The following is a 24,401-nucleotide window of genomic DNA, read 5'->3' as shown; positions in this document are numbered from 1 at the left end:
CACGTACATCAACAGATGTGATATCATTAAGTTATTTCGAGCTTCCATTGATTAAAAACTAAAAAAGAATAAAATAAAATTGTGAGCTCCACTGGTGCTACAGAAAGCACCTAACAAGTCTAGGCATCAATTAATATATAATATCTCAAAGTTGGGTTGTAATTAAATTAGCAATTGTCTCATTCATTAATTGATCAATAGTTGTGGCCTTCATGTGACCTCTCGGTGGTTGCTTCCCACCGTGTATATATATGCCTTTCCATCCTCTGCAGCAGCTCAAAACAAATATACATCTCTCTATATCTCTAATCAAGGGATGATATATATCATGAAAAAGGGCTTCCATTCTTCTGCTCTCCTCCTCCTCTTCCTCTTCCTTCTCTTATCATCTTCCACCCTCAGCATTGCAAGAAACATTGCAGCCAGTAAAGGTAATCAAATTACATGTTAAGCTCAAAAATTGTTTGGCGGTAACTCCGACGAACTAGTCATTAAGCCGAATTCTGTGACAGAGGTCGACCAATTCGCTAATGGGGAATCGCAGATCAAGGAAACAGAATACCCATCCGATTTCGCTACTGTAAGTAGTCGGCTTTCTATAAACGTATGACAACTGGCCGCGTAAAAGCATTATAATTTGAAGTGTGTGTATATTATAATTTGCAGCTGCTGGGGGAGGAGCTCTGCAAAGGATCGGGAAGTGGAGACGAAGAAGAATGCTTGATTAGAAGAATAATATCAGAGGCTCACTTGGACTATATTTACACTCAACGCCATAAACCTTGAGAGTTGAGTTTGAACCTTAAAATTAGCATTTTAATCAGATTCAAATTTTATGGCATGCCTTCTAATATTAGTAGAGTTAATCTAATATATGTTGTGCATTAAATTATATATATGTACGTATACGCGTAGTATGTATGTTAGTAGGTGTCTAATTTCTCTAGCTAGATTCCTTAGATATATGTTCTGTAATGCCCCAGAATTTGAGGTAGCAGCTAATCTAATGTAGTCACATTTGGTACGATAATATATATATATATATATATGAAAGAAAGATTACTAAGTTTGCTTGGAGAGTCTCAAAATATATGGCACAAAGAAGCCGATAATAATATTTCCGGGATATTGTTGTAAGCACAAGAAATACTTGTGGTTTGTCCCAGTGTTATCAGAATCGGACCGGATATCGAACCGGTTAAGGTATGAGTTCATGAGTTTATGAGTTCAACCGGGAGTTTGATAGGTCAGACCGTATGTTTAATTTTAAAATAAATAAATATTTATTATTTTAAGAAAATAATATAAAATACAAGAAAATAGTAATAAATATTAGATAATAATTAATTTGTATCCACTTTCTGCCCCCTTTCCTTTTAAGAAAGAGCCCAGAGGGGCAATTTGTGATTGCCCAAGAAGTTTAGGGGCTGTTATGTACTTTTCAATTTTTAGTGACATGAAAAATGAAATTTGCCAATTTGGTGTTAACCCTACTTTCCCATCACTGTTCCTCTCTGAGCAACAGAGCAGCCAAGCATTGGACAAGCTTCACTGGTTCTCCCTCCCTCCCTCCCTCCCTCTCTCTGTGTGGTTCTATTCATGTTCGAATTGGGTGGGATACCTTTTCTAATAACTCAAGATCTGAGCAATTTTTCTCTACTATCATCATTCGAAGAAGGAACAAGAAACGACTTTAGCTGCGACCAAGTGAGAAAATGGAAAGCTCGGACTAAGAATCCTTTGTTTTTAGGCTTCGATCCTAAAATAGCCGACCTGGCTGCCGCGTAAACTACCGAGGTGATCGAGAGGCTGTCAATAGGTTCGGGTACTGGGTCAAGGCCGCTTCCTCGTCGCTTTTTTCTAGTGACTAGCTTCTCACGCACACATCCGTCATCGCTTTGCTTCCTCCACAGAAGAGCGATCATGGTCACTAATCATCAGTGAACTGAGTCTCTGAGGTGAGGAGCGAAGATGAAGAACAGAAAGAAGAAGACTAGGGTTTTCGTTCGATTCAATTCTACAACTTCATTTCGGGTTGGGAAGGGTTTCTGTTTGGATTTCATTTAAAATTTATGAATCCATGCAATCAGCCAGTTCGAATGGATTTGATGGGTTTATCTGAAAACCGGCCGATTTTTAGGTTCATCGGTTTTTTTATGCATTTTGGGTTTTTAAGCTAATCGGACCGAACATAGGTCCGTTTTCCAGTATGACTGGTCGAATCGGCCGGTCTGGTTCGGTTCTGATAACACTGGTTTGTCCTCTCCAAGAAAGCCTTTGTGTATAATATATATATATATATATATATATATGACGTCACATTATGTCATAAGACTCAATAAGGAAGTTTATTTATTTATTTTGGATGAATAAAATTTATTAATTTATTTATTTGGTGAAAATTTTATTTATTTTTTAAATAACATTGTGTCATATAATTGTAACCATCTGTGTTTAACACCAATTGATTTGTGATATATATACAGCGTAGTATATCCATTACATCCACGACTTTCTCGTCCTCGAGACTCAAACCGTCACGCTTTAAATAATGCTTTCGTTGAGTGAATGAGATCTTGGAAAATGAACATTTCTTTGATGAAATTGATGCAAGAATGAAAAGAAATTGATGCAAGTGAATCTTCAATCTCCGATACTCGCTCTGAGCTCTTGCAAACAGGGGAAGTGGGATTTTGATCCTGGTTTCCTTTTCAATGCTTAATTCAGTAATTTCACAATAACCTCTAACCAATCAATATCCTTACAATGTGACTTACTAGAGATCTATTTTCCAACTTCCAAAGTGTGTTTTGCGGTACAGCCATGTCTTCTTCCATTCCACAAATAATTTGATTGAATGACTTAGGTCGATCCTACAAGAATTTCAATATTAAAGCCTTTCATTTCCTTCTATATGTTCTCTTAGGTCATGTCCTGCTAAATCTTTTCTTCTTGTGATGATCGATCAAAGGATCAAGATCAACCTCCTCTCTCCCTAACAAGTGTAAAAAAAAAAAGCAGCAAAATGCTTCGGCCCTTTAGAAATTCTCTGTGGCGTGCTAGAGGCAGTGCATGGAATAAAGTTGCTGCGGGTTCTGTTTGGTCAGTCAAGTCGAGGAGATGTTGTACGATTCTGGGAGGATGCTTGGATATTGGAGAGCACTACCCTGTTGTCTCATACAATGGTGCCTATTTGATACTCCCTTAACTCACTGTTTCAATAGTTTCTCAATGTCTACAAGTATTGCAGAACAATACTCTCACTTTTCACTCAGTATATGCACTCTCTTCTGCAAGATGTTGCAGAACTTCACTCACGCACATACAGAGCAACAAAGGGATGTATAGGAGAGAATTGAGAGAAGAGTAAAACTTCATTTCTACAACACACCGTCTGATACATAACACCTACATATATAAAAACTGTCATGTAACTGCCCTACGGTTTGAATTTAAAGACAACATCCACTTAACTGCCTACAAGAGACCAACTAACTTCCAATAACCAACTTACAGAAACATAACTGACACAAAGAAAAATAACAACAGACAGACAGTAACTTGGATTAGTGACTGATCCATCCTTCCAACACTCCTCCTTGGATCAGGAGCTGATACAAAACTCCAATCTTTTCCTTAAGCCAATCAACTTTGTAACAACGAGATGACTTGGTGAACAAATCAGCCAGCTGGTCCTCGTTTTTGCAATACACCAGTTTAACTCCTCTAGGTTGCTGCACCTCTCCAAAATAGTAGAACTTCACCTTGAACAATTGAGCAGCTTCTTCTAAACCAAAATCTAAGTTTTCCTTCAACTTCCCTGACCAAATTGCCTTGTACTCATTGATAGAACCTTCATCCCATTTCTGGTTTTTCTCAACCATGCTCAACTCCTCCTGCATTGCACCTTTCCACTGGTCTTCTTTGGCTTCCTCTAAGCACGCTGGCTCAAAGACAACTACATTACACCTTTGGTACACTTCTGTTAGTGATTTGGTGCCTCTTATTACTACTTCCTCAAAATCCAATGCTTCAATATGCTCCTCAGATTGTGTGTTCTAAGGTGCAATCTGCAATTGCCGTGTAGCACTATTCCCATTCTTTTCAATCTCCTCAATCTGAATTTCCATTGCTACATGCCTTTTGTCCATTGGATTGAACAAAAAAACCTTCATCTCTCATAGGAATCACAAGCATTGCCTTCCCATCAACATTTGCAATGACACAGTCTTGCTTCTCAAATATTACCTTGAATCCCTTCTTAACCAACTGACCAACACTAAGTAAGTTTTGGTCGATTTGAGGCACAAACAACACTTCAGTAATAAGCTTAATACCACCAAGATACTCAATCAATACATCTCATTTCCCTTGAACAGCAATGAAATCACCATTCCCTATTCTCACTTTTGACTTTACTAATCTGTCTAACTTACAAAACAAGCCTTCATTGCCTGTCATATGGTTAGTACTACCACTATCTACAAGCCAGCCATCCCAAGATGCATTTGAAGTAAAGCAGGAGGCCACAAACAGATGCTCTACCTCATTTGCTTCTGCAGTTTGTGCTTCTCCAAAATGATGATGCTTCTCCCTGCAAATCCTCTCCACATGCCCCATTTTGTAGCATTTTCTGCACTTTACATTAGGTCTCCTCTAGCATCTAAAGTGAGGATGACCCTTCTTCCCACTATGCTTAGAAGGATCTAAATAACCCTTGCCATCTCCAGTATCTGAACTTGTGCTCCCTTATTTGTTTACAGTATTGCCTTGCTTCACTTTGGCTTGCAATGGACCCTCTACTGGCTCTTCTCTCCTCATCATTCTCCTCTGTTCTGGTGCTTGTATAGCACGTAGAACTTCGGCAAACTTTAGATCTGACAACTCCTTTGTATTCTCTAGTGAAGCAATGGTTGCTTCATATCTTTCTGGTACTGAAAGTAGCAACTTTTGCACCAGCCTTGCTTCACTTAAGTCAGTCCCTAACACCAGTATTTTATTTGCTATTTCCACAAGCTTATCTGTAAATTGCTTCACTGTTTCTCTCTCATTCATTTGCAACCTCTCAAACTCTCTCATAAGGTTGAGAACCTTCATACCTCTAATCTTCTCATCTCCTTCATACTCAGTCTTCAAGTAGTCCTATATCGCCTTGGCTGACTGAAGCCTCATAATCCTGGTGAAAAGAGTGGCTGATACTGCAGCATAAAGGCATGATTTTGCCTTAGCCTTCCTAGTTACCCTTTCCTTATGATATCTTATCTGATTCACCATGGGGTTGTCTGGCAGGGTAGCCACTTGATAGTCTTCTTCAATTGCTTCCTACAAATCAGCCTCTTTCATGTATGCCTGCATCTTCACAGCCCACATGTGGAAATTCTCTCCATCAAACACAGGTGGTGTTATGGTGAAGAATCCCGATGCTAAAGTAGCAGCCTCCATCTTCAACTGATTTCCTTCTTGCGATTTTCCTCCTGCTCCACAGATCCCTTAAGATTCTTCACGGCTTTGATACCACTGATACTCCCTTAACTCACTATTTCAACAGTTTCTCAATGTCTACAAGTATTGCAGAACAACACTCTCACTTTTCACTCAGTATATGCACACTCTTCTGCAAGATGTTGCAGAACTGCACTCACGCACATACAGAGCAACAGAGGGATGGATATGAGAGAATTGAGAGAAGAGTAAAACATCATTTCTACAACACACTGTCTGATACAGAACACCTACATATATAAAAACTGTCATGTAACTGCCCTACGGTTTGAATTTAAAGACAACATCCACTTAACTGCCTACAAGAGACCAACTGACTTCCAATAACCAACTTACAGACAACATAACTGACACAAAGAAAAATAACAACAGACTGATAGTAACTTGGATCAGTGACTGATCCATCCTTCCAACACTATTGATCCAGCCTATGTAATTGTGCTGTTGCGGAATTTGTTAGAGTTGATGGTTTTTGGAGCTGGCCTACTTTTAGTCGGTTCTTGGACAATGAATCATTGTTGCATACGGTGGCCTCTGTTCGTCCTCCCCAAGCAGTTGCACATCCTGATAGACTCTATTGATCGAGGGAAGCTTCGGGTCTCTTTTCTGCATCATCTACTTATTGATTGCTCGCTGAACACACACTAGCAGATAGGGATCCTATATGGCATGTGATATGCAAATGGCCAGGTCCACGGAGGATTCGTCAAATTCTGTGGCTTGCTTCACATACTCGTCCTTTTAAAAATGAGTATCGTGTTCATATATGAATAGCTTGCATGGCTTACTGCTCGGTCTGTCCTAGCCAAGTGGAATCGACCCTCTATGTTCTTCGAGAAGGCTCGAATGGTTGGGTTGAGGCTTGTAACTCCTCATCCATGTGACATTTTTCTCGTTACCACTGCAGTCCTGGTTACTCAAAAATTTGTAAAAAGATCTGCTAGGTAATAAAAGCTCCTCTTAGGCTGTTACTTTCGGAATGGGTAAATTTGGGAACTGGATATTTGGTTTCGCTCAAATGATTTGGATTTCTTTAGCGGTTATTACTGAGCTTTGAGGAGTATTGTCCGGGTTAAAGAATGTTTGGAGAATGGGCTATGGCCAACTTGTTCTTGAGGTTGACTCATTGGAGGTTCGTTATTTGCTTAATCAAAATGATCCATGTGCACCACATCTCGCCTCTCTAGTGGAGCCCTTCGGGAATTATTAGCCCCAAATTGGAGGGTACAAACTGTTTACACTTACCACGAGGGAAATGTGTGTGCGGATTGGTTGGCTCGATATGCACTTCAAAGACCTATAGTTGTTCACCTTTACCAGAGTAGGTCTTAGTCTGCTTTTATTCGGCGATATGATTAGGGGATTCCTTACCCCGACTTTGTAGCTCGTAGTTTATTTTTCATTTTGTTATGAGGTTTACCCTGTTCTCTACCCAAAAACATTTATGTCGGATACCAAAAACGGGCCATGGATGAGCAACTGGTCATGGAACTCGAAAGTCCTGTGTGTTGCACAAGATTTTGACATGAATTATTCTTTAAAATATAAAAAAATATTTTTAAATTATTGCATGTTTAGTTTCTATACTTATTTGTACTTATAAAAATTTATTTTCACAAATCTATTACATATATAAAATTATGGAGCTCATTATTGTGTTTTTCACATTTTAAAATTCCTGTTTTACCCTTATATATATGTAGATACTTTTCTTAATTCCTATTTATTCGATTCAATATAAGTGTTTTCATACTTACGGCTACTAATTGTGCCTCCTAAATCACAAATGCCTTCCCAATTCAAAAAGGCATACTGCGTACATATATATATATATATATATATACCTCTCTATTGTTATTTCTTAATATTAAGAATCCCTAAATTATATCTAATATAAAGAAAAAGAAAATCACATTATAAAAAAGTGTTGAAAAATCTGATATATTCAGATATCTACTTCTACTCCATTCACCATGCGGTTGTTTAGGCCATCTGCTTACTTGCTCTTTGCTCCACATTAAATATTTTTCAAACTTTCAATAGCATGCATTTATATCCCTCCTTATATCTCTATATATATTGTATTCCTCCAAAATATAACTATACATATTTTTTTCCCTATGTTGTGCCATTTGCACTAATGGCCTCACTCCAAATATATATTTTCATCAATAAATCCTAAATTCATGTATAATAATAAAATAAAAACTATAAAAATATATATTTTATAATTTATAACATCTATTAAAGCATAAATCTAATAAAGTGTTTCTTGATTTTTACTTTCAAAAAATACCCTTTTAACTTTAAAAAGTATGTATCTAAATCCCTCTATATTTCTATTCCACTATAATTTTTTTAACTTGTAACCACACGTACCTTTTCATATAAATTATATCATACGCACTCATTATCAGTTTTTAAATGCATTTTTTCATTAATAATATAATGTATGTATACATATGTATACTAATTACAAAAGTATGAAGTTCTTTGTTATTTTTCATTTTACCCCTTTTATTTGCTTGTTCCCAATTTTATAATTTCTAATCATATTCTTCTATCAAATTAGTGCTTGTCTTTTTATGAAAAGTTGCCTCTTGAGCAAAATAAACCTCAATATGCCCTTCAACTTCCTAACAAAAGGCAATGATGCCCCCTCATAGAAAGCCATTTAAATGTTATCAATTCTTGAAGTAATAATACGATTCCATTCCATTCAAAATAACAATCGAATTGCTCTCACTTTTCCTGAAAGATACAATGAGAAATTTTGCTGTCTTGCAACATTTACATGGAAAGTATCTTCTTTCAAATATGGACGATCTTATGGCGAGTAACTTAAGCAACTTTTTCCAATGTTTCACAGATTGGAGAACTCTTTGTTTCGAGAGAGAAGCATTTTCCTTAAAGAGAGATTGTTTGAGAAAGAAGATCAAAATTCAATGAGGACATGCAACAACAATCGAAGATTAATTTTCCACAAATATGTGTCCGGTCTTGCTTCTATTTTTCCAAAGGTTTTGTTTTTCATTTAAAATGTTTACAGAGAGAAATAATGGTATGAAACAGTACATTGAAAATTGTTGGGATCAAATTTAAACACAAAATCGTCCATTTCTGTTCTTATCTCTGCTCTATTCCTCTCTACATCTTTCTTTATCTCGTCTCTTTCTCTTTCTTTTGGCCAAATTACCGTTGCTGACATGATGCTTATCCCATCCCATCTACTACTACCTCAGCGTTGTTAAGATTATTATCTTGCCATCTCATTGAGGCGATCTAATATCTCATCGTAGTGGGTCTTGTCACTGTGATATGGGGTTAATCTGTAATTTGACTTGTAGATTGGCTAGCAAGAGACTGAGCAGGCCAAGGGTAATCGACGCTGTGCGCACCCGAATTTCGTCTCGTCGGGGCACGCGTGCGCGCGCCTACGCAACGCGGCTTGGGAGTGTCCACCTTCCCGGGGACGCGCGACGGACGCACGTGAGAAGGAGTCGCCACTTGCCATTTTACGACCTGGAGGTCGAGGGCCGACAAGTTACCCGGGTCTAGGGGTACGGGGTACACCTAATTGCTAAGGCATATGGTCTGCGAAACCCAAGGTTCCGAATTCGGGGGTTCTGTTACGTGCGAGCCTATATCTTGCACGCCCTATTGGTACTCTAGCTTGTCTAGGCTTGCCGTTTTAATTTAATTACCGCTTAATTAAGTTCCGCACATCTTACGCGTTTTGACACCTTAAATTCGAATAACCACTCCGACCGTCCACTCTCCGACCGGAATTCTTACATGAATAAATGTATAACATAAACCTTACATTGTTCCCTCAAATAAAATACAAATTACAACAACTGAATCCCGGTCGGTTCGCGTTCGGTTATTATTCCACTCGTGGCTCACCGTGTGGTTTGAGTGACCGAAACCGAAATTAAAGCAACGCGGGCTCAGAGAGCCGGGGGTCGGGTCCAACCGAACCAACGGATGGCGAAAGAATCGTGTGACTCTCTCGATAGCCGTAGGATTGGTCGAGCTCCCGGGTCATGTTCGGCCGCGACTTACTTACTCGATCCGAGTCGTCTTCCACATAGACACTACTATGAGCGAAGCAGTAAGTCGAAACAGGACCCGATTCCGCACTCGGGTAGCGCGCTAGGTGTGTAGGGGCGTTGGACCCCGTGATTGACAAAAGGGGGTGTTGGACCCCGTGTATATCGTATCCTAGGAATTCGGGCTCGACCCGCAATAAATACACAGGAAAACAGATAAAAACAGCGAAAGCAGACAAAGTGAATGAAATCCGATGAACGTGTGAACGCAAAAGAGTTACGTCTTTTAATGTCGTGTTTACGTGGTTAGCCGATTCGTGCATGATTTCGATCGAAGCATATCCAATTATTCACATGCGCACATGAATAAGCAAAATTAGTCATGACGAAATTTAATTTTTGTCAATTTTTTAAGTCCAAATAAATAATTAAACCAATTTTGGTGTGTTTAATTGATTTAATTCCCTTAAAGCCAAGTGAACATGAGATTGATTCGTGTGCATTCGTTCTCGCTTCAAACAACCGGTTTTAATGTCAAGTAATTAAAATATTCCAATTCGTGCTTTTGTTGGTTTAATTAAAACAACAATTATTATTTTTTTGTCATTCTTTTCTTTATTTAATTTTTTTTTTAATTTTTCGACACGACAATCACAAAATTTATCATTGCAATCATCAAATTTACTCACGAATTAAGACCCATGTATGTCACTAAGAACCAGGCGTTCAGACCGGACCGAGCGGTCTGAACAGTGCGGATCGGCTGCAAGAGGGGGGGGCGCTGGGCCGGCGAGTTGGGCCGAGCGTGCGGAGGTCTGGGCCGCGCGCGTGGGTTGGGCCGAACGCGCGGGAGTTGGGCCGAAGGAGGGCGCGCTGGGCTGGGCGCCGAAGCTGGGCCGAATCTGCGGGCGAAACGGGTCGCGGGTTCCGGGCTGAACCCGAGGCGAAGCGGAACGGGTCGGATCGCCTCGGCTGGACTGGGCAGAGCGGGATGGGCCGAATCTGCTGGGCTGGACCTGCACAAACCAAAAGATGGGCCGAGCCCGTGAGAAGGAGAACGCCGGAGAAGACGATGATGGGCGGAGAGGAGGAGTCCGGCGACCGCGGGCAGCGGTTCCCGCCTCTGAGCGCCGCGGCGACTGCTCGGGAGACGGCGGCGACTACCGCCTGGGCTACGCCGTGCTCGGGGGGGCGTTACTAGAATCGGAAAAGTCGGGGTCGAGAGGATTTTTGAGTTTTTCGGCGCGATTTCCAGATTTTCCGGCAAGGGGTTTTTGAGTTTAATCGCTGGAAATCGGGCCGAGTTGAGAGGGGGAATGGAGGGCTTTTGTGCGGGAGTGTGTCGCGAGTCGATTCTCGGGGAGAATTGTGTGTCGGGAGTTCGGGAAGAACGAGAGTGTCCGCCTCCGAGAGTCGGGGGTCCCGAGTTTTTTCTTGCGGGATTCAGCCTGAGAGAGAGGGAAAGCGGCAGGGGAGCGTGCAGGGGAAGCGAGCGGTGGCGTGTCGGGCGAGCGTGTTAGTGGTGGCAGGCCGTCGCGGTGGGTGGGCGACCGCGGTGTGTCGGAGATGACAGAGGGACTTCAGTGAAAGAAGGGGAGAAGAAGAGGGGGGAGAAGAGAAGAGAAGGAAAGAATGGCGGGGCGAAAAGGAAGAGGAAGAAAAGAAGAGGGGGCGAAGTGGAAAGAAATAAAGAGCAGGGGCGAAAATGAAAGGGTCAGAAAGTTCTGACCCGCGTCAGAATTTCTGACGCGATTTGACCGGTCAGACGCGATCTGACCGGTTTGATACGATGTGACCGGTCTGACGCGATCTGACCGGTTTGACCCTTTAAGAGAGGGAGAATTTTTTTTTAAAATAAATGAAAATTCCATCCTATGATCCTATGGTTAGGGTGGACCAAAATGGAGTTCTGACAGACGCCAAGCCAAAAGCCTCAATTTTGGAAGAGGGAGTGTCATAGAGAAAAGAGTTGGGAAGGGGGAAAAGAGTGGGAATGATTTTATATTTTGCAGCACAATCTCCCTAATAGACTCTGAAGCGGCTGCGTTTGATTGGTGTTTGCGAAAGGTCCCTTTTAGGGACTGAGAATTGATATTGAATAGCGTGAGAGCGGAAGATGCCTTGCCTCTTGGATTGTGATGATCATTGCTGATGGACGTGACAAAAGGTGAATGTACACTTGCAATTATATATATATGTATGCCTTTTGAAGTCAACATTAAATAGATTGATGTATTTTTAAGGTTTTTTTTATGAAGTACGTTTTCAATATCTTTTAGTCAGAAGATTTACTTTTTTTTTCTTTCAATTTCAAGGAGTTTTTTGGAAAAAAAGTTCGATGAGTTTTTATTTCCATCTTTTTGGAATTTTTCCATCTTATAACTTTTTAACTCATTTTTTCTTAGTTTATTCATTACTGAGAAACAGTCCGTTATATTTAATTCTTATTTGTTAGTTGGGCACTCTTTTATCAGTTCTAAAGTTAAACTTTAAAATCTAACGATTGTTAATCCATCTTTGGAGGACAAACTGTTGCATTTTTTTCGTATATTCAATAAGTGATAATTAGTCAACCACATATTTTCATTTTTGAATAGTTCATTGCGCTGATGGAAGGGTGAAATAATATTTTTTGCTGGAGAAAGTTTTTTTTCCTCTTTTATTTCGATATTTTGATTTACACCATATGATATTCAGACGCTTAATGGGTTCCGACAAATCTAGGTTCGAGCCTAGGTGATCTTCAAATACACTACTTGCAAGATTTATGCTTTCATTATATAAAGCTTGTTCTGAGTAACGAGTGGATATTTCGTTGAGCAAAGAATGATTTCAAAATTTATATTTTGCAATAGTCCAAATAAGTAGACAAACGTACGTAAGATATATTCCAAAATGATTATGATGGAATAATATAGATGGGGAGTCCTTGTAAAGAAACTTTCAGCATTTTAGATGGATTATAATCCATAGAAATTTCATCTAAAATGAGTTCAAGAGTTTTCAACGAAATATTCATAAGAATTTCATCTAATAATATGTCAAAATATTTTATAAATAGGATATTGCTCAAATAACCCAATGAAAATTTTATCAGAAATAGGTTGAAAAGTTATCACTAAAAACATTTTTTAAAAATAAAAATATTAGTTTATGAAATTTTCATCGGAAACATTAAACAAAAATAGAGTTCACGAATTTGTATTTTTCTTATAGAAAATTAATTTCTTGGAAAAAGGTGGCTTGCCATCAAGTTATTTGGTATAGCACCACGTCTTATTCGATTAATTTAATTTAATTTTTTAAAATATAATTTCCAACAAAATTCACAATTTATTTGACCTCACAAATTATTCAAATTAAAAAATCAAATATTTCGCATGAAAAAAGTTAAATTTTTTTTCTTTTTATCAATTTTTGATGAAAATTTTACTTTTCAAAAATAATTATCAAAAAGATTTTCAAAAGAAAAGAAGTGGGGATATTCAACGGAATATCTATAAAAAAAACTAGAGGAAATCCACAAAGAAGAGGAGATTAAACTAACCACTAAAAGAAAGTCAAATATTTCCTTATGAATTTATATAATTTATTAATTACATTCAGGCATAATAATAGAATAGATTTTAGTTCTTATTTCATTAAAATATCATACTACGCATGCAATGCACGCGCCTGCCTACTAGTTTTTTTAAAAACTGTACATATTTCATTCATTGTCATTATTGCAGAATTGTATTATATAAATATGTAGTGAAATATACCTTTCTTTTAGGACAAAACATCTATATTTGGGAATTATTTAATATGATTAGTAAACCATGCATATTCAAATTGGTAGCATAAGGTATTTAGTTGCTCATATTTGAAAGTCAAGTGAATAATTCGCATAAAATTTTATAACCATATTTCGTTGAATTTTTTTCCCTTAACATTTGATCATGTTCTTTCCTTTTTATTGCTTCAATATTGATGATTACTTCACCTTTTATATTGTTCCCGGGTCACAATTTACTTGGCTTACTTTATAAATGATGAAATAAAACACAAATTAAAAGATTCAACTTTTATATTCGAGTTTAAGTGGTATAAGTATTCTGATTTTCGATTACTTAGGCAACATGTCACAAATTTGTAACCACTTGTACTATGTGTTTAAACACTTACCGATGTGTTGCACGGTATATCCATTACCTGCAAAACTGTCCCATCCTCGAGGATCAAATCGGCTTCAAATAATGCTTCTAATGAAATTGATACGGGAATAAATCTTCAATCTCCAACACTCGCTTCGAGCTCTTGCAATAAGGGGAAAGTAGGATTTTCAACCTGGTTTTCTTTCCGACGCTGAAATAAGTAATAATCTTATAGTAAGCTCTAACCAGTCTAGGTCCTTACAAAGTACCCTACTTGAAATCCACTTACCAAATACCTGGTTTATTGTGTTATAGCCATGTCTTCTTCCATTGTACATATAATTTCAACTCTCTCTCTCTCTCTCTCTCTTTGCGTTATTCGTGATGGATGCATAATCAGAACAAACCGCTTAGATCGATTTTACAAGAACTCCAATATTAATAATTTTTTGTTGTGAATCAGATTTCGAACAAACTTCAATAAAACTAGTCATTGTAGCATGTGCTTGGCGTGAACATTTACATTTTTATCTTAAATTAATATTTTTCAGATTGAATTTTTCAAAATTAAGGAAAGAAAATTGAGAACATAGTCGAGATAGCAAACTTTTTTTATTGTGCCTAAAATATGGAGGAAAATGACAGTTGACTATAAATATAACACAAACCGCATTTCTATGAGATCTGAATTGATAAGGACACCACGCCAGCGCAACTTTTTCAATTTTATTAAGCGGTTGCCTTGCATGGAGCAAGTAAATTTCATAGGATATACCAAAGCCGCATCGAAACCGACATCAATCATGCTTATTGCTCTGAGAAGGACGGTAAGGGGTGGGGATTAGGTACAGATCATGCTTCCTCTTGACCGCAGGTCCAAACAACTCCGTCATGTCAACATCTTCGTTCTTCAATCCATGGGGGAGTTTCCAGTCAAAATGATAGAGAAGCATCGCAAGCTGATACTCCAAGGTTGCAAGCCCGAAATTCATGCCTGGGCAGATCCTCCTTCCAGCCCCGAACGGGATGTATTCAAAGCTGTTACCCAAGAATTCGATTGGATTGCCTAGGAATCTATCCGGGTTGAATGTTTCTGGTTCCTTCCAATACGCCGGATCTCTTCCTATGGCCCAAGCATTGACAATTACTCTAGCTTTCTTGGGTATGTCGAACCCGTTAATCTCGCATCTTTCTGCAGCCACTCTTGGAAGCAGCAGGGGGGCGGGCGTATGGAGCCTCAATGTCTCTTTTAAGACCGACTTCATGTACTGTAGTTTTTCTAAACCCTCTTCTCGGACTTCCCCTTGACTTTCATCGAAAACCTGCCTCACCTCAGCCTGTGCCTTCTCCAGGATCCTCGGATGCTTTATCATCTCTGCCACTGTCCAATCCAGCGTGGCTGCAGCCGATTCCCCGCCACCAGCAAAAAGATCCTTAATTATTATAGAAAGAAACAAGGCACAAGTCAGCACTCGGCAGAATATACTATATCTATCATATACTAATAGATCAAGCGTCAGCTGCACATAACGTTTTCGTTGCCGATGTTCCTTCTTGACACATGCAGACCTTAATAGTATCTAATTAATGATCAAGAAGCACTCTTTTCCATCAATTGCATTTGTAAATGTAAAAGTAAATTAGTACTGATAAGGAATTAGCTAGCATCCTATATATAAATGAAAATCATGGCAAAGGCCGGGGAGAGAGAGACTAACAAAGATCACTGCTTTGATGTTGCTCGTGCTAAGGCAAAATCCTTGATCATCACGATTCTCGAATTTCAGAAGAACATCAATCACATCCTCACTTGCTTCACTTATCCGGTTTGTATTTCTTGCGGCCTCTCGATGCTCAGCGATGATATTCTCCAGTATAGTGTCAGTTTCTCGATGCATCTTCTCGAGTTTCGCTGTCGTTCCACTAATGGAGTGGAGGAAAGTAAATGAAGGAAAAATATCGGCAAGTTTAAACCCATCTGCTAAATAAATAGCTTCCCGGGCCACTTCCAAGAATCTCTCGTGGGCTCTGCATGTCTTACCAAAAGCTGCCCTTGATATAGTGCTATAAGTCAGTGCGGATAATTGTTGTGTTAGATTGATTGGCGATCCCGCTTTTGACGCAATCCACCCCATGAGCCTCAATGATTCTTCTTTTCTTAGCCACTGGAAAGTTTGGACCTTTTTTACACTGAATAGCTCCTGCATGCAAATCTTTCGGAGTTGCGTAAAATACTCGCCGTACGGAGAGAAAGCAATGTCCGTGCAGTTGTAGAACAGGATCTTTATGGCAAGAATCTCTGGCCTGGATGCAAAGTTAATATCATGTGTTCTCAGCACCTCTTTGGCAAGCTCGGGCGAAGAAACTACGACAGTGGAAACTTCTCCAAGCTGAAGATGCATCAACGGCCCATACTTCTTGGCCAAATCTCTTAGTGCACGGTGGGGCAGCGAACCGGCCATATGGTGCAAGCTCCCAATGATGGGTAGTTTCCATGGTCCGGGAGGAAGGTTCGGCTTTGAGTGATTCAGTTTGGTTCCTTGTCGTATCTTCTTGATCCGGACTCCAAGGTTGTGGAGTATGACGATGACGATGGTAAATAGGAGAATAGAGGAGGGAGTGAGCTCCATGAGTTGAGAGGCTCGGAAATAAAAGGAGATTGATTGATGTCTTGCCTCTAGTCTTTGTTTCTGAGTTGATGCTGACAACGCTCTCCGGAATCAACAATTTATAATCAAGTTGAGCTGGTCAGCGTGAGTGTTAGGTATGAGGCAATCCATGTGGGCATCCCTAGAATTTGCCCCGTTTGGTAAGGTAATCCACGTGGTTTAATGGGGTTTTACTTTTAGACTCCTGGGGTTACCAGATTACTATGTTGGACGAAGCAAATTACTGAACTCTCAAGGTAATAAATTGGTGCATACCATGTAAGTCGAATGGTAATTTAGATATCAATTAAGATAGATTTCCATTAAGGTAATTCTCAATACCAAATGCACGTTGGTGCATTCCTTTAAATGGCAATGCACCAAGTGGACTATCTTAATTGAGTGTCTTGGGTGCCATATTCTCCTTTAGCCAAACATGGGAATTTGGTGGGCTTAGGGAATTTGAAATCATATTTTAAGTAATCCACATGGATTACTTTATACCAAAAGTGCTTCGGCCAAAGAAATATGACTACTGAAATAGTTCAAATTTAAATTGTCAATAATTCACATGAATTAGCTCCTACCAAACGCCATTGTCTACCTATAAAAGTCCATTTAGGGGTTGCTTTTTTAGCATCGAAAAATAGGAATCAAGCCTTTTAATTTTAAACTACATATAGTTTGGGAAATAGAAAAAATTATGGCTGCTCAGTTACCAGTCTCATCGGCTCTCAATTCGGTTCATGCCGGGCATGCTGAACGGCGATCTGCAAATTTTCTGCCAAGCACATGGGGTGATCATTTCCTCAATCATGCTTCCGACCAGATGGTACAACATATAGTCCCGAAATTGATACATAAGACATCATTTTTTCTTTTTACTTAAATCTCGAGAGTGACATCAGTTTATTTATTGCAGACGAACCAAAATCACGTAGAGCAACAATTTGAGAAATTGAAGGTGGAGGTGAAGAGAATGCTGGATGTGGACAGTGGCCTTGTAGAAAAGTTAGTTCTTATTGATCAGATTCAACGTTTAGGAATTGCTTATTTGTTCGAGAGGGAGATCGAAGAAGCCCTCGGACAGATTCGCAGAGTGTACTTCGAGTGTCGTGCGAAAGACTATGGTGATCATGAACTTTACACCACAGCTCTTTTATTCCGGTTGCTGCGACAACAAGGTTACAGAATTTCATGCGGTGTGTACGCATCTATATATATATATATATATATACACACACATATATGTTACGAGAAGGTGGCCACAAAATAACGATATTATTATAGTACATAATACAATAAATCCCTGTTTCGACCACAAAAACAGAAAGTACATATATCTGTAATGACTTGCACATTTGTTGGACGCAGAGGTCTTCGACAAATTCAAGGACACGAGCAGAGGTGGTTTCAAGGAGTCCATCGTTACCGACAGGAGAGGACTACTGTGCCTGTACGAGGCAAGCCATCTCAGGGTCCACGGGGAGGATGTTCTCGAGGAAGCTCTCGCCTTCACCCGCACTCATCTTGAAAGATTCATCGAGGAATATAGCGATGTCGACGATGCTCGGAATAGGAATGAGTCTTTGTTAGCAGCTCAAGTGGGCCATGCCCTGAGGCAGTGTCTTCGGAAAGGGTTGACGAGGTTAGAGGCAAGACATTACATCTCAGTATACGAACAAGAAGACTCTCACATTGAAGTTCTATTGACTTTGGCTAAGTTGGACTTCAACTTGCTACAGAAACTACACCAGAAGGAACTCAACGACATCTTAAGGTAATTATAATATATGCATAACAATGACAATTATTACTTGTATTCAATGATCGTGTTTTTGGATCCCCGTTTACAATTTTTTGCATCATCTAGTAAGAAATAATCGACTAGACTGACGTCACGCCGTTTTCACAAAGGTGGTGGAAAGAGCTAGATGTTGGAAGAAAGTTGCCTTTTGTGAGAGACAGGGCCGTGGAGTGCTACTTTTGGATTCTAGGCGTATACTTCGAGCCACAATATTCGCGTGCTCGGGACATACTCACAAAGGTTATCTTATTGACTTCAATCATGGATGACATATACGATGCCTACGGTACACCCGAAGAGCTGAAGCTCTTGACTGATTCAATTGAAAGGTAATTCAATAAGCCAAAGTAAAATAAGGAAAATTGAATTCTCAGATCATCGATGTTTTTAAGCTGATATTTTATGTACTCTTTTTAAAATTTAACATTTTTTATTTAATTTTCAGGTGGGACAGAGGGGTGATAGGTCAACTTCCTGAATACATGCAAGTTTTCTATAATGCATTGTTAGATGTCTTTGATGAAATTGAGGAAAAGTTGACCGATGAGGAAGGAAAATCTTATCGCCTCTTCTACGCTAAAGAAGCAGTAAGTCTCCAATATCAAACAATTAAATTTATCTTCTTAATACAATAAATAATCTACGATATTGAACCCCTAAATTTATATACGTGGGCACGTTGCAATGGAAAAGTCAACTTCTAATGAAGTGAAGAAAATATGTATCGACAATTATGCGGTAACATGTATAGTTGATTATGAATGACTAATTATAACAATCTAATATTGTGGATGATCCCTCCTCTTTCAGATAAAAATGCAAGCTAGGGCATACTTCGATGAGTCCAAATGGCTGAACCAGCCGCAGATCCCCACTATGGAAGACTACATGTCCGTGGCGTTGATAACATCAGGATATATCATGCTTACGACAATCTCCTTTCTTGGAATGGGAGACATTGCAACAAAACGCGCCTTTGAATGGTCACTCAGTAACCCTAATAAATTCATCAGGGCTTCGACGATCATCGGCCGCCTGACTGACGACATCGTCACTCACAAGGTGCGTGACATACTTCCTCTATATGCATATGCGTAGGTGAAATTTTTTTTAGTAAGCTAATGTATATAAATGTTGCACTACCACATATAGTTTGAGCAAGAGCGAGGGCACGTAGCTTCTGCAGTGGAATGCTTCATGAAGCAACACTGCGTGACTGAAAAACAGGCAAAGGAAGTACTGTGGAAGGAGGTCGACGATGCCTGGAAGGACATCAATGAAGGGTGCCTTCATCCGCACCTAGTCCCGGAGCCCCTTCTCACTCGAGTCCTCAATCTCAGCCGAGCAATAGATGTGGTTTACAAAGGCAACAAAGATCGTTATACGCATCCTGATCTCGAGCTGAAACAGTTCGTGGCTTCACTCCTTGTCGATCCAATCCCATTATGACCAAATGATTTATGTATTGTGATAGAATAAATAAAGCTTTTGCCAATGTCTAAGAATTGATGATTTGTGGCTATGCAACATTACGGTTCAAATCAAAGAAGATAGTCAATTTCATACTTATCTCTACATGTAATAATATTTGCTTTAAATAAAGTCGAATTATGGGCCGTTATTTCTCGCATTCTTCTTTTCTAATATGCTTAGGTAAAGTTGTTGTAATCCAATTGGATTTTAGTATTTTAGGTAGACGGGCCGAAATGCAACAAAGAAAATTAAAGAATGAAGTTGAACTAATTCACCGTTTGTTCCATTTAAGTAAGGTCATGAGTTTGAGTATTATGAATGGAGAAAATCCATATTGGGAGAGCTTTATCCTTTAATGGGCCGATTCGACTCGACTAGATTAGTCGAGTTCCACTGGCCTTCCGAATATCAGGGTGTACAACGAGAAATTGAAGAAGGAGCACCTCGCAGCACGGATCGAAGAGACAAGGTTTGATTCACAAGGCAATTTGCAGAGACATTGCCTCTTTTTAATACTAATAGAAATATTTTGCACGGGAAAAATTATTTTATGATGTTGTAATACATATTACTAAACAAGGTACAGTCTCTTAGGTTGCGTGGCGAGCAGAAAAATTAATAAAATATAATTATTTGATATATGGAGAAAATAATTCAATTTACGAGATCATGTTATTTTTTAAAAAAGAAAACTCTTTTAATATCTATTGAAAGAGTTAAAAAAGAGACTTTCCAGCTTCATAGAAAATTTTAATATTTATTCTCAAATTTTAATATAAAATTAACTGTAGTAATTGCATCAAGATTGAAATATTAAAAAAATTTCGAAATACATGAATCTGTTTTCGAATAAATTCATTATTTGAGTAGACGGGAACAAGCGCGCATCTGGACCCCTAACTTAATGGGTGCAGACTACTGTTGTATGATGATTTATAAACAAATCATAGAAAATATAATATTTCATAATAATACCAGATAAAGTAAACAACAAGATAACTAAAAACATCAAAATAATCAAAAGTCCTGATATATTTAAGCATCCTATAATTGCACTCGTCTAGATTGAAATCTCTATATGATCAACTTTTTTTTTCGGTGTGAACTTTGGTATCCAAAACTCATTTGGGCCCCAATCATTCAAATCGGATAAAATCGGCCTACTAAGGAGTAAAGCTCTCATAACGTGGATTTTATGCGTTCACAAGGACTCGAATTTGATATCTTATTTAATCGAAACAAATACCGAACTGCTTGAATCAACCCACGTTGATTATATAATCAAACTCTTTGCCAATATTGGCAAATTCTTCTCTTTAATAAACTAAACAACCATTCGTAAGAGCATTTCCCTTTCGGCTCCGCTAGCGATTCTTCATATTATTCATCCCTAGGAAAAACTCTTTCTACGGCTCTGAATCTCAAGTGGACTTCCTTTTATAATCTCTCTCTATAATATATTAAAAAATGACATGAAATTAGTATCTTTATATTAGGGTTTCAATTAGTCAATGAAGAGCCTACAAAATCATAAACTCTTTACACTTGTTTATTCTATCTACGTTCTAGATAGCCAATACGATAATAATAGCTACAATAGTATCATTGAAAACGATTATTTGAAAATTAAAGAGTCATGAGAGATAGATCGATGAAGATTGATAAAAATTAAAAGGGAGAACATATACACGCGATAGAAGAGCGCACCATGCTCTAGTTGCTCAGGCCTATGAAGTTTTTTAGTCGATTCCTATCACCATTGATGCACCCTAAAATTCCTCATTGTGTTATTTTTTTGGACCTAAGGGTATATTTGGGAGTTGGTTTCAAGGGAGAGAATTTGGAGAGAGAGTGTTTCCCCGGTTTGGAAAATTTATTTGAGGGAGAAAGGGAGAAGGAGAGATTTAGACGGAAACACTCTCCTTCCATTTCTCTTAACTGTTAAGAATATCATAATCCTCCAAATTGGAAGAATTTGGAGAAACTCATGGATTTTCTATTGCCTCCTCTACACGACTCTCTTTATAACAGTTTTTCTAGAACTTGTGTAATATTTTTCTTAAAACTTATAGTTTTTTTCTCTTTACTTCTCTCCTCATCTTTTTTGTTAATTGCTCTCGAATAAGATTTCCCTCAATTTCCTCTCCCTAAAAAACTCCCAAACACAGCGTGAGAGAGACAGAGATAAATTGGGAGAATATATACGCACAATAGAAGGTGTTCTTTTATACGTCCAGAGAGATAGAGATTGATTTTTTCGTGAGAGAGGTATAGGTGAAAAAAGGGGGGAAATTTTTGAATCCGGGAGGAAGACAAAGAAGTGAGGGTAATAGAAGGTCATTCACGTGGGGCAGAGAAGATTTCATGATAATCTTTTGAAATTTACCCCAAAATATTTGCTTTCTTTTACATGTGCGAGAGAGGAAGCAATAGAAATGCAGTCATCTTACATATTGAACCCCAATGTTCCATATTTTTTCAAGAATAAAAGGCCTAAAATAGAAAATATACATAATTTTTAGTGGTACCTTGAAACATTTGAAAATTGAGGCGGGTCAAGTGGCTTGACCCCACTATCTTCGACATAGATCCACCCCTAGTCGAGTAGAGGAAAACATTTAACCGCGAGCTGAGGGTTACAAAATGAAGCTATCGCATTTCGCGCTACACTTTGTAGACACCTAATTTCGGCATAGGTTCGAGCTCGGATAGAAAAAGAAGTCCTAGATCTATTATCGGTTGAAGAATGAAATGAAGCAGAAGGATCTGCAAAAGGATGGCCCCAAAGGACGGTTTTCAAGACAGATCAAATAAGTTCTCGAGTTCTTTCCTTATACATTTAAGATATTAGATGCCATTTTCAAAAATAATATGGTCGTTGGTGGCATTTTTTTTTGGGCTCACGTGTGAGAAAATAATTCCCAACAATAACGCACGACCCTTGGACATTTTATTTTAAAAGCCGACTATTCGTATTTTTTTTTATCAAAATCATGACATCTCAACTATTTTTCAACTGATAAAAACAAAAAATGTGTTTGATTCCCACATTTTATATAATAGAGGAAAGGGTACGCAACCGGGGAATCGATATCATCACGTAGTGGAAAATACACATCACAGGGTTATTATGAAAAAAGGGGATTTTCTCAATTCTACGAAGTGAGGGTGTAAGAGGACGATTAATTTTTCGAGTCCAAAATATTTTCGTTCCAAATTTCAGTCAAAAGGTATTTTCTGAGATTTTATAAAATTTTCAAACCAAATTTTTTTCCAGAAAATGCTCCCAAAACGGTCCGGAAACGAATTTTTAAATTTATTGTCAAAAGGTATTTTTCGGGATTTTATAAAAATTTCATACCAAAATTACACCAGAAAATACTCTTAGAATGGTCCAAAATGGAATTCTTAATTTTTCAGTCAAAAGGTATTTTTCGAGATTTTATAAAATTTTTAGACCAAAATTAGATTGGAAAATACTCTCAAAACGATCTTGAACGGAATTGTTAATTTTTCAATCGAAAGTATTTTTTGAGATTTTATAAAATTTCAAATCAAAATTAGATCGGAAAATACTCTCAAACTGGTCCGAAGATGGATTGTTAATTTTACTGTCAAAAAGTATTTTTTAGGATCTTATAAAATTTTGATACCAAAATTACATTGGAAAAACGATTCAAAACGGATTTTTTAATTTTGCTGTTGAAAGGTATTTTTTGGGATTTCATAATATTTTTAGACCAAAATTAGACCGAAAAATACTTTCAAAACTATTCGGAACGGAATTGTTAATTTTTCAGTTAAAGGAAATTTTTCGAGATTTTATAAAATTTTTATACCAAAATTAGATCGAAAAATACTCAAAAAATGGTCCGGAAATGGATTTTTTATTTTACTAACAAAAAGTATTTTTCTGGATTTTATGAAAGTTTTAGACAAAATATACTAGAAAATATAATCGAAGCGAACTGAAACGGTATTTTCTATTTGTGATGGATGATGGCGTAAAATACGACTAATTTTTCGAGATCTAAAATGATTTCGGTCAAAATTTCAGTCAATGAATTTTTTCGGAATCTTATAAAATATTTTTGGGCCAAATTATACGGGAAAATACAACCGAGACGAACCGAAATTGATTATTTTTACGCGGCAGTGGTATTTTTGTAATTTTTGCTAACAGTGCGGTCAGAGGGGTGTCGGCGGCGGCCGGTAGATGCGTTGGCCGCCAAAAAGGGCGGTGACCGCCGATGTTGGCCAGCCGGAGGGCCCCATGCGGCCAGCCATCTTCTCCTCTAATTGCTCCGGTGCCTCCATCGCTTCTCTTCTTGCATTTCAATCCTTCCGCCTGACCCGAAACTTTCAACAATATCTTTTTTGCCCACGAACGTTTCCGTTTGTCCCCTGTATCTCCCCCTGCCCTCGAGAAGTTTCCATCTCCTTCATTTTCGCCCAAAACTTTTTAATCAATTCAAAAAGCCCCACAGTCCCTTTCCTCTATAAATAGAGGGGCCCTCGCACTTCATTAAGAAAAACTTATTGGCATTACACACTTGGAGTCTTGCCAAGAAAGAGAGCCCCCAAATCCCAATTTACCCATAGTGAATCCCATTTAGTAAGGAAAAAAACCGAGTTTGTCCTGATTCTCACTCCCGACACTCATGTAACCCGAAATCGGGGAATGAAAGGTAGGCCTCCTCATTGGAGCCCGCTGCCCGGTGAGGATTCGAGCTTCATAGCTCGGGTCCGAACCCTCTTCCTCCTGTTCTTTCATTTCCCGCAC

At 38.4% G+C, this 24,401-nt stretch overlaps 3 protein-coding genes across 3 annotated transcripts; 2 read left to right on the top strand and 1 right to left on the bottom strand.

Moving 5' to 3' along the window:
- Positions 1–268: 268 nt before the first annotated feature.
- LOC116200785 (putative phytosulfokines 6) lies at positions 269–1,066 on the top strand. Its single transcript, XM_031531686.1, has 3 exons — positions 269–431; positions 513–580; positions 667–1,066. Exons 1-3 carry the CDS (start codon positions 317–319, stop codon positions 784–786), a joined length of 303 nt encoding a protein of 100 aa, XP_031387546.1. The 5' UTR covers positions 269–316; the 3' UTR covers positions 787–1,066.
- Positions 1,067–14,319: 13,253 nt separating this feature from the next.
- Positions 14,320–16,371, bottom strand: LOC116200782 (cytochrome P450 71D9-like). The gene is made up of 2 exons (XM_031531684.1): positions 15,409–16,371; positions 14,320–15,123 (listed from the first exon to the last, which is right to left on the bottom strand). Exons 1-2 carry the CDS (start codon positions 16,318–16,320, stop codon positions 14,488–14,490), a joined length of 1,548 nt encoding a protein of 515 aa, XP_031387544.1. The 5' UTR covers positions 16,321–16,371; the 3' UTR covers positions 14,320–14,487.
- Positions 16,372–17,041: 670 nt separating this feature from the next.
- Positions 17,042–19,594, top strand: LOC116200534 ((-)-germacrene D synthase-like). The gene is made up of 7 exons (XM_031531377.1): positions 17,042–17,170; positions 17,261–17,540; positions 17,713–18,118; positions 18,256–18,474; positions 18,591–18,732; positions 18,956–19,207; positions 19,298–19,594. The coding sequence occupies exons 1-7, from the start codon at positions 17,042–17,044 to the stop codon at positions 19,592–19,594; spliced, it is 1,725 nt and encodes a 574-aa protein (XP_031387237.1).
- The last annotated feature ends 4,807 nt before the right edge of the window (positions 19,595–24,401 follow it).

The sequence above is a fragment of the Punica granatum genome, chromosome 3 (assembly GCF_007655135.1).
Source record: "Punica granatum isolate Tunisia-2019 chromosome 3, ASM765513v2, whole genome shotgun sequence".
Classification (NCBI taxonomy): domain Eukaryota; kingdom Viridiplantae; phylum Streptophyta; class Magnoliopsida; order Myrtales; family Lythraceae; genus Punica; species Punica granatum.
Note: the sequence above shows the minus strand (reverse complement) of the source record. Positions and strands in the feature narration are given on the sequence as shown.